The 11,257-nt window shown below is 40.6% G+C and overlaps 1 protein-coding gene across 1 annotated transcript in view; it reads right to left on the reverse strand.

Annotated features, from left to right (window-relative positions):
- TRABD (TraB domain containing) overlaps nucleotides 1-9,649 on the reverse strand; it is a 19,794-nt gene extending 10,145 nt beyond the window's left edge. Inside the window, exons 1-4 of the mRNA XM_010003397.1 lie at nucleotides 9,626-9,649; nucleotides 7,435-7,513; nucleotides 4,890-5,056; nucleotides 3,829-3,969 (exon numbers count right to left, since the gene is read on the reverse strand). Of these exons, the coding sequence (XP_010001699.1) occupies nucleotides 3,829-3,969; nucleotides 4,890-5,056; nucleotides 7,435-7,513; nucleotides 9,626-9,649 (411 nt within the window). The remainder of the gene's footprint in view (nucleotides 1-3,828; nucleotides 3,970-4,889; nucleotides 5,057-7,434; nucleotides 7,514-9,625) is intronic.
- Between the last annotated feature and the right edge of the window lie 1,608 nt (nucleotides 9,650-11,257).

Genomic DNA, 11,257 nt, shown 5'->3' on the forward strand with positions numbered 1-11,257 from the left:
GCCTTTCCCCAGGATGTATTATTTGAGCTACCAAAGGGCTTCTGAAGCAGATAAACCTCCCACTGGACTCAGCAGAGAAATGCTTACACTATGTATGGGAACAAAGCCTAAGGAGGGAGCCTTGGGGCTACTCCTTCAACTGTGTAACAAGTCACAGATCCAGCACTAACTGCAGAACTGCAGGCAGAAACAAACCATTTGTACTTTAGACCTCTGGATTTCTTCTTTAAAAAACCCTAATTCCCATGGATGCAGCCCTGTGCAGACACAGCCTTGCTGCCTGGAGCCTGGAACTGGTTTTCCTACTGCTACAAGTGCACTGGAGGTTATGATGTCAGTCATTCAGGTTGTATTTGCACATGGTGCAAAACAGCAGCTTTTTCACTGTCCAGAAGCATTAAAAAACACCATTACAGTATACTGTAATGGGGACCAGGCCTAGCCAGCAGCATGAGTTCAGGAAAGGCAGGTCTTGCTTAATGTACTTAATTTCCTTCTATCACCAGGTGACCTGCCCAGTGGATGTTGTCTATCTGGACTTCAGTAAAGCCTTTGACACGGTCTCCCACAGCATTCTCCTTGAGAAGCTGGCAAATCACGGCCTAGAGTCATGCACTCTTTGCTTGGTAAAAAACTGGCTGGATGGCTGAGCCCAGAGTTGTAGTAAACAGGGTTAAATCCAGCTGGTGACTGGTTACAAGCAGTGTTCCCCAGGACTCAGTTTTGGGGCTGGTCTTGTTCAGTACCTATCAATGATCTAGATGAAGGGACTGAGGGCTTCCTCAGTTAAGTCTGCAGATGACACCAAACTGGGCAGCAGTGTTGATCTGCCTGCAGGTAGGAAGGCTCTGCAGAGGGACCTAGACAGGCTGGATTGATGGGACAAGGCAAACTATATGAGGTTTAAGAAGGGCAAGTGCTGGGTCCTCCATTTTGGTCACAACAACTCCAGGAAGAATGGCTGGAAAGTTACCCAGCAGAAAAGGACCTGGGGGAGCTGGTTGACAACTGGATGAACATGAGCCAGCAGTGTGCCCAGGTGGCCAAGAAGCCCAACAGCATCCTGGCTTGGATCAGGAATAGCATGGCCAGCAGGAGCAGGGAAGTGATCATGCCCCTGCACTGGTGAGGCTGCACCTTGAGTACTGTGTGCAGTTCTGGGCCCCTCACTACAGGAACGAGCTTGAGGTGCTGGAGCATGTCCAGAGGAGAGCTACCATTATGGTGAAAGGTCTAGAGCACAAGCCCTATGAGGAGACGTTAAGGGATGTGGGATTATTCAGTTTGGAGAAGAGAAGGCTGAGGGGAGACCTCATTGCTCTCTGCAGCTACCTGAAAGGAGGCTGCAGTGAGGTTGCCTCTTCTTCCAAGTAAATAACAACAGGACTAGAAGAAATGGCCTAAAGTTGTGCCAGGGGAGGTTTAGACTGGGTATTAGGATGTATTTCTTTACTAAAAGATTAGTCAGGTACTGGAACAGGCTGCCCAGGGAGGTGGTGCAGCTACCGTCCCTGGAGGTATTAAAAAAATGTGTAGACATAGCACTTCAGAACATGATCTAGTGGGCATGGTGGGTTTTTTCTGGGTTAATGGTTGGACTCTGTGATCTTGGAGGTCTTTTCCAACCATGATGATGGTGTGATTATTACTGCACAGGTAATTTCAGCTTAAAGGACTAGGTTAAAAAAGTGATGTTGAGCTTTTTACTGCCACTAGCTCACTTTCTCTTCTGCCCCAGAACAGTGTTTCCCAACTCCTCCTCTGTGTCAGGACCAGCAATCATACAGACACACAGGGACACAACAGAGCTGAAAAAGCAAGGCCTGTTCAGACTGTCACATAGGCAGGGTATGGACACAGAAGGAACAGTGAAACAGGAAGTCAAGGGAGAAAGTAAGAAAAAAACCTGTCTTTCCAGTTTGGTTTAAACTAGCTGTTACTGTGCACTTTCAGGTAATTTGCATTTGAGCCAGATACCAGGCTGCACTATGTTGGCTTTGCTTAATGGGGAGCTATCAGGCAATTCTCTGCAAACAACTGTGAGGGTTTTATAAGGCAAGGAGGGGCTACATGAAGGCTGTTTTTAACCTGCAAATTGCTTGATAAACTGTGAATACCACTGACACACTACAAGTGTGTAATAGTTTCATATTAACATGCTGCTCAGCTTCCAACTTCAATTAAGAGCAATGAAACACAATTTTACACAAGTGAAAGACGAGTTTCTTTTCCTAATATGATATTCAAGGATTAAAGTTACAAGCAATTTTGACTTCCAGTGTAACTTTTGGGCCTGAATGCACATTTCAAGAAGAGCATAAATGAAGCATGACTGAGCAACTTAACAGCTGCCTTGATTTTTTTACTAGAGAAAAACAAAGACTCTAATTTAGCACAAGACAGTTGGACTGTTTTTTCTGGTTTTCCCTATTATAATCCACACTGCTACTAAATCAAAAGGGGGGGGGGGGCTGGGGTTTTTTTTGAGACTATAGACAGAGAAAAGGCACAATGTCCAAATGTTATTATTTGCATTTTCCCTGGTGACAAAGGAGACCAAGATTGAGCTTTAACAATAGGAAGGATCTTTGTATTATTCTCTGTCTTTGAAGCCAACATAATCTGTGTTATCCTACTGTCTGCAAACAAGATCACTTCAAGCCCTGGTAGGAAGTGCTAATTACAAAGCTGCCAACACACATTTACATCACAGAGCAGAAAGTCCACTATTTCATTTGCATTGTTCTTTTCCTCTTAACAGTGAAGCACAGCAAAAACTGTTGTATTTAGCTTTGATACTGAAAAAAGGCTCCTGTGACTGATTACTAGGCCAAAAGACTCGGCAGATATGCTGCTCCAGTTGTTGTGAACATGCATTATTTTGGCTACATGCATCAGAATAATCCACCTTACCTAAAATAAACAGATGGATGCAGTAATTCATGCAATATTCAAATGTTTTGCAATGTTCTTTCCTTTGATAGGACATAAATAAAACAGGAAAGACACATTATTACCTAACTATTAGTCAGAAAGCCTGCACCAAGATACTGTGCAATTCCAATATATAATTACCACACAACCAAAGTTAAAACCTATGAATTTGTTCATTCATCTGGACACGGGAAACTCATTTTACTAGTGACCACATGCTGCCATTCTAATAGTCAACTTTGTGCTCTTTCACTATAACTAGCTTAAAATTACCTAAATACAAAATAAGTAGATGAAACTGAAAAAAATACAGGGCAACACTTGCTTTGCATACACATCCCAGATGGCACCCAGCTGCCAGAGTAGTAACTTGAATAGAATCCTACTCTTTTCAGCCAGATTTTTCAAAAACCTCCCTCAAGCCCACCATTAATTAGAAACTACTCAAAAGACAAGTGGATAAGATTTAAAAAGACAGAGCTACACACTAGGACGAAGAAGGAATGCAACTAAACAGGTCACAGTACCAAATTTAAGTGCTCCCTAAATACCTGTGATAAAGACGCAGATTACAGGAAGAATAATAAGTTATACTAGCAAAGCATTAGAATTTCAAAGTTGGACTTGCACCCTACAAATGGAGCAACTTGTAAAGCCAGGACGACTCTTGCAGAGGTCAACAGCTGCATAAACAATCCCGTCGTTAAACAGAAGCCCTCAATAATCCAGCTGAAAAAAATCCCAACTAAATGCAAACCTAATTTTGCCTTTATAATGGCACTCTTACCCAGGTGAACAGTATTAGGTTCCCAGTTGGTGGGAACACTGGTTTTGGTTGTAACTTGACAAATTGCTCTTAACACAAACCTTCAGTTTTCACTGTGGGAATCATACCTGCTTTATAGCTTGTTGAAGTTTTTCCAGATTTATTTCTTTGGCTTCTTTTAATAATGTCTTTTCATCCATCTTTAACATAGAAACTCTGTACTGGCATAGTTCCACCACAACTACATCAGGCTGCACTTCTTGTATTGTCTAAAAAAGATGGATTTATTTATACCAGTTTAGGAAGGATTAAACAGAAATGCAGCCAATATCAACACTTTCATGAGAAAATGGACTAAACAAAAGCACATTCCAGTAATAATTTTCAATTAAAAGAACAGTCAAAGAGTAAATAAGGCTTCTCCAAGTAGCTATGTATTGGTAAAAATGTTAAGGAAGATGACAGGGAACTGCTTTAGTTACTGAAGGCTTTGGACAGGAAGATGGAGAACACATTGTGCTGGGGAAGGGAAGAAAACTTTGATGTTCAACTTTAAACATTCATAAAGTTCCTCTGACCACACTCTGTGAGCATTTGTAATCTGAGTTAGAATAAGCTTTGTAAGAAGCCAGGTTAATTATTCTGACACAAGATTTCTCCCCCTCCAGTCCCTAAAAATAAAGCCACTTCAAACTGCAGACTTTGCATGAGATACAACATGAAGTAGTTAACTGCTTTCAGTAGAGCTTTGGACCTATTTGCATCTTGAGAACAGAATCGAAGTTTGGGGCAGAGTGGTTTTACAGCTCAGTGTTACACACAGCAACTTCTGTTCTAGGCTTTGCATCTTCTCAGCACATCCCCATCACAGTTTGCACAGTCAGTGTGATGTGACACTGTATCGTGACAGGCAACGTAAGCTTCACTAGTAAGACTTCTACTTTTTACACTCAATGTATCTGAAATTGTTGTTTTAAGGAAAAATAAAATTTATTGCATCACAAAAATTAAGATAATTTGTCTGCCTCTTAGTTCATCCCACAGGACTGTTGGCTCCCCAAGAGCTAAAAAGGAAAAATGAAATCTGAAAGTTACAGTGCAGAACCAAGCCAGAGAGCTGGACTTAATTCCACTTGCTGCTAAGTTGACAACATCATAAACATGCTGCTGAAGGGAACTTACTGCTTACCTTCACTACATCCTTTTTGCTGCTGTCACTGAAATGAGCTGTTCCAACCACATATACTTTAGACCCATTCTCAGTGTCAAGCTCAGTCACAGTGCTTGGTAAAGCAGGTTTTTTCTTCCTCTTCTTCATCTTCATCTCCAGGAGGATTTTAAATGCATCTGCATCAGCTATAAATGCAAATGGAAACAGAAAAGCACACATGACTATGAAGTGGAAGTAAGTAAAACAGAAAATAAAAATGTTGCCACTAAACAGCAGAGCAGAGCTAAAAGGCCGTTGATTTACCACTGTAATCTTACGTTCAATTCTGAGGCTACATCATTGAGAGTGCCACCACTGGAGAGGCTGCCTCCAAGCATGGGTCTCAGTCCAGGTTTCCTACCCTGTAGACACTGGGACAGGTTTTCCGGCAGGTGAGGTGGACAGAGAAGCAAAGAATACTTAGAAAAGGTATACACCAAATTGGGGGGGAAAAAAAAAGAGCATTTTAAAAATTCTAGAACAAAAGCATGCCCTTTTGGGATTTTATCTGTATAAACAATAGTAACACATGCATAATGCTGTATGTTCGTAAAGTCATCTGCATGTATTGGCACATGTAGGATACCTAAAGTACCAATCTCAGCCTCTTCTGTGTTTAACACACCAGGGATCAGTATACAACTAAAAATTAAACCTTAAGAGGTATTCAGGTCCAGAAACATGTAATTCTTCCCTAGTTTCAACAACAAACTATTTAAGACCAAAATATTAAAATGTGAGTTCAGCCCATTTATGTCAAACTTGCCATGGAAAACATCAGTTCCAACAGAGCTGCTTGTTAAATGCCAGAAAGCCTCATTAACTGAGACACAAAAGCTTCAGTTTTACATAAATGGGAAATATAGTGACTTTGAATGAATCTTCAAGCTGTTTGCAGGCAGGGTATCAAAGATGCAGATAAATTACTGCCTTCTAACATACATTAATTGGCTACATTTAGTAACTAGTTTAACTATGCGGCTCTGGCCCTTAATCCTTCCCACAAACACTTATCTCACAAGACTTTATGCCAAAAAAACCCAAAACACCCAAACAACAAAACACAAGCCAAAAGCCACCCTCCAACATCTTTATTCGTTAGCATTTTAGCAGCCTACTACTTCATAGTTTATACTCAAGAACATGGTGTGTTGCAATCAGTATGGTCTGACCTAAGACCCTGTTGCAACCAAAACAGATGGTGATGCCAAGCAGAGGAGGGTGTAATCATGACTGTAAAAGGAAGATGTAGGGCTGTTGCATTTGCAGCACTCCCAGTCATACTCAACCAAAATCTACCTAGGCAAATATCCTGCCTCCGACAGTGGTCAAAAGTGAGTATCTAAGAAAGAATGGGGATGTATGCATGACATTTTCCTCAAATATTTGCATAGCCTAAAGCCATTTATGGGTCAGATTCCACAAGCTGAAAGTGGTTTCTACATATTCAGTAACCCTTAAAGGATTTATTCTAATTTTTCAAGCCTTCACACCTCATACATACATTCAGAACTCGACTAAATGTTTCATGTGACGAAAACCTGCTGTAACAGTGAAGCACCAGATGTCACCATTTAAGGAAAACATGCTCAGGAGCAGGTACGGTTTTTATTAAATCAACTTCTATATCTGGACAAAAGGCAACATAAAAAATTCATTTGCTTCTTTAGGTCTGAATGCTTCTCCTATAACTTTATCCAAGGCTCTATTTGTTCCCATGATTGTTATCCCTAGGGATTATTCATTATTGTAATGTTGCTGTTTCCTGATAATTTGCCCTAAGGTGGTTCAGAGACTATTCTTTGCCTGAAAGCACAATCTGAATGTTCCTATTGAGCAAAATGAGCATCGTATACATTAACATTACAACAGTGTATCAATCAACAGAAAACACATGAGAAGCTTTTGTTTTCTCTTCCTGAGAAAGAAATGCCTGTCATTATCTGATCCTTCCCACTAAAAGATAAGGACTAATATTCTTCCAGGGCTTCACAAGACAGGTTTGGCTGGAATACTTCTATTCCCACATCCTGCAGGCTTGGCCTTCATAGCAAAACATTATCATGCTGGTATGGGCAAATTCCACTTGGGACAACTGTTTCAATATCATAACACTGGATGCTAGAATGCCAAAGCAAACATGTACTTATCCACCTCTGGCTTAGAGCAACAACTGATCTTAGAACAATACCTAAGTACATCTATTAAATAAAAACCATTAACTTTCCTCTGAATGCATGGGAGGAGCAGAACGACAATCAATATATTGTCACAGCAGCGAGGCTGGAACCTGATGATCTTTAAGGTCCCTTCCAACCTTAACCGTTCTATGAGTCTATATGTCATTGCTCTTTCCAAATCTGGTTTATGCAACTGGGCTTTTCTACAGATTGTGAACAGATTACATCAGCTAGGATTTCAATTGTATATCCCTTTTGTGTTAACAGGTAAAGGAAAGGCATGGACATGTAGCTTAATATACTTCCAACATGATACACCCTCCCCAGTCAAACCAGAAACATACAGATATTCTGTGACACACTTGACGTTTCCTTTGGCCCATCATCTGGTGCATCGGAGGAGGACATTGGATCTGCAGCAGCCTGTATGAAATAAATTAAAAAATAGGCTGGGAATTAAAATGAAATGTTTTAATACAACTTTCCCCGTGTGAGTTTGCTCAGTTTGAACCTACATATAATATTCATGCAACTAAATAATTTAAGTAGTGTCAACAGTTCAAATCGTCTGTGGTTTTACAACTGCTTTTCTCCTAGCCACAGAAGTACAGGAAAGAATATTACAACCTAAAAATTTCATACCTATTTTAAAAGATAGTATGAAGCTATAAAACCTGATTCCTGAATAAAAAGAACAGAGTAACAGTACTACCGTGTTTTCTGTGTTGGAAACAAAAATGTGCAGTCATTATTTTAATATCATTGCCATTTATATGATGGCGTATTTTACTCAATTACCAGCCTGTCAGGAGTCTGAAATAACAAAGCACCACTAACAAGAATATACAAGATATATTCTAGAAGAATCTACTCAAGTATTTTATTCTATCTGAATAAATGTAAGGTAATTAAACTCTACACACTCCCAATCTTACACAGTTTCTGCTATGTTGACTTTATACACAGAAGAAACTGAAGTCAAAAGGATGCAAAGCATCTGCATAGCTTTATTCTCTAAAGGATTGGAAGCAAATTGAAAAGATTCCCAAAACCGACTTTAAAGTATTATCACTAGAAGTATATGCGTCAGGTCTCTGGCTAACAAAACCTTTCTTATGTTTAACTAACAGGCAAGTTTTAAAACTCATAGAATTCAAACAATCCCAGTCATTCAGCCTATGTCATCCAAGCCAGAAGCAGAGTTAGTACAGAAAAGAGAGACTTAAGAATCAGGGAAAGCTGATGTTGAGGTAACTACCTTAATTCAAAGTTGAATGAGGATGATTATTGGGACAATTTGGAAATCTTCAACAACAAGTAAAAACATCAGGGGCAGGATGTGAATCCATTATCATTCAAGTACGTTCCAGTGAAGGTACTCTTTATCGTATTAGAGTCAGCAATCAGGCAGCCAAGCTCTCCCGAAGGATGCCAGCTTTTTAGCTAGAATGACTGGCTAATTTACTTAATTTACCTGTTAAGACTTAAAACAGGTCTGTACAAAGCACATCCCATAGTTAAGAGCTTTCAACAAAAATAATTTCTTCTTGTATTCCATTATGCCAAACAGTAATTTTCAGATAATAAATCTTGGATGTCTTACCTTGGCCCCACTGAACACAAGGCAAAATTTATCACACATTTCACAGAGTAAGACCAAAGAGTACAACATCTCTATAGTTCAAGGTTTAAAACATTCACAGGAACACATCATCCTTTCACTACAAAGCAAGTCCGTTCATTGACAAATGCAAACTGCAATTACACCACAAATTGCAATTACATTCACAAATCTAATTTAGCACCAGCTTAGCTTGTGATCACAACATATGGCTTGATTCTACTGCTTGGATTTGTAACTGTAGTCACAAAAATATTTTGCAAAACTATGTCCATCTGTAACATATGGAATTAATCCTGTCACTGATGCTGGCTTTGTCATCATTACAACATTGCAGTGGGAAAAGCATGCAGCACCACATTAAGAGTCTGACCAAAAGGACACAGGAATAGACATTCCTGTATCTCATAAGAAAAAAATTTCCTGAGTTTCACCTCTAACACCAGAAAAAGGTTTTGAGATACATGAATATGAAAGGAGCAAAGGAACAGAAAGGGCAGAAAAAAGCACCTCCGTTTAACATCACAAAGTACATAGCTTATGTACATGCAAGATCATTAGTATACAGCCAATTTGTGTCATTTACATAATATTTTTTCCTCCTCAAGGCTTAAGCACATAGGTTAGAATATTTTCTGCAATTCTTCACTTGCAAATAAGTAAAAAATATCCTTTTTAGCTTTTGCAATCAGAAAGAAAGGGACCCTGAAAAAAAACACCTAAACGTGGCAAGGCACCCAACCAGTCCCCCAACCCTGTACTAACAGGTTTAACACTGGTAGTCTCGACCCCTGACTTTGCAGACCACTGTGTAGACCTTGCCTAAGAACGAGTGGAAGAACCTGGCTGATTCAGTCTTGACCTTCCTTGGAATTCTACCGAGAAAAAAAAACACCTTCATCTCCAAGCCCTACCTCAGGCTGTTGCTCCTCTTGCATCCCTGCAGCGCAGGCTTATTTTCACCAACCACACAGGAACTGCAAGAAGTAAAAAGAATGGAAGGGAATTAAAATTTAAAGTATAGCCCAGAGCACTTGTTTAAGAAAGGTAAGGGGGGAAAAAAAGAAAGAAGTGTTGTCACTTTCGGGAGAACAGAAGTGTCTCTACAATCTCTAATAAAAGTTGAAGTAACAAAAGCAGCAAACTGAAGATGCAGAAATGTGACCTTTTCAACTCTGCTGTTGGTAACAAGAACACCCAACAACCCCCCTCCCCCACCAGTAGGGCAAAACTAGCCTGTTTCAATCCCGTTCTTGAGTTGGCTCTAAATCCAGAGAGGATTCCTGTTCTCATATACACTGAGAATATCTTGATAAACAAGGGTGGATTTCACGGGAACTCAGAATTTGCTGTCTCAGATTCTGAAAAAAATGTCCTTTTCCTCCAGATCACTCATAAATAATTTAAGATACAGGATGGCTATCAAAAGACAGTTTTTAGGAGTAAGCTGTATTTCTAGGACTTCACCACTACAAGGAAGAGAAAAGCATTCATGGTCTTAATATTCAACTAAAAGCACCACAGACATAGTTATCTGATCTACATCATGTTATACATTTATAAACATTCCAGGGTCAGATCATCAGTAAGACCACGCCTGTATGAAAAAGACTTGCACAGCACATGAGTTTACCCTTTGCTTTCTAGCCAGTTGTTTGCTTTCTAGCTTTCCTTAAAACACGTGTCTATAAAAAGAGTGTCGGCGGGCAGGGCGCAGCAGCCAGGGTACTGCTGGCACACCTCCCGCCAGGCTGTGCGGGGGGATTGCAGCAAGTCATACCTTCCCGTTGCCCACTGCCAGTGGTCAGCCAGTGAACCGGAGCTTTCAGATGCAGGGAGGGCACGAAAACAGTGTCCAAGAGTCTGGCTCTGTATACTCCCTGGAGCAAAATCCCAACAGTGCCCTGTGCCCCGAGCAGGGAACAGCTTCATATACTGCTCCTGAGCCGAGAGGAAAGGATCTTGTTGAAATAAAAACTACACACTGCAAACAGTCCAAGAGGTTCACTAACAACCTGTTTATTAAAGGTATGCGAGAAGTCAGCAAAGGCAATGTAAATACTCCACTGTTTTTCCTGCAATGCATAACATAAATTTAAAACCAAGACTGTACCTTCCCCTCTTCCAAGGAGTAAAGTCAATAAAACTTGAATGTCAGAGTAAGCTGAAACAGCAGGTGAATATGAACCGCTTTTTTCTGCTTCAGCATTTCCATGATTTACATGTGCTGTGGACAGCCCTAAATGACTGCAGCAGAAGGAAGCCTCTGTCCTGACACCCTCAACCAGGGTCACGCCAGCCCACTGACACCTCGGCCAGACAGGCTGGCTGCAGTTGTCTGCAGGTGTTGGGGGCTTAAGTGAACAGAGCACCTCTTTTTATCCTGTGCTGTTTCTGACTGACTGGTTTAACTATTTTTTTTCCCTTGCGCAGTGAACCGGACTGGAGAGCAGGTTCTGGTTAAAAACCAAACTTTTCTTCCCCCACCCTACCAACGCATTTTTAGCTCAGATGAGCAAATAGCTGCAGGAACAACTGTGGCAACA

This window comes from Chaetura pelagica, unplaced genomic scaffold (genome assembly GCF_000747805.2).
Source record: "Chaetura pelagica isolate M959 unplaced genomic scaffold, ChaPel_1.0 scaffold57, whole genome shotgun sequence".
Taxonomy (NCBI): Eukaryota; Metazoa; Chordata; class Aves; order Apodiformes; family Apodidae; genus Chaetura; species Chaetura pelagica.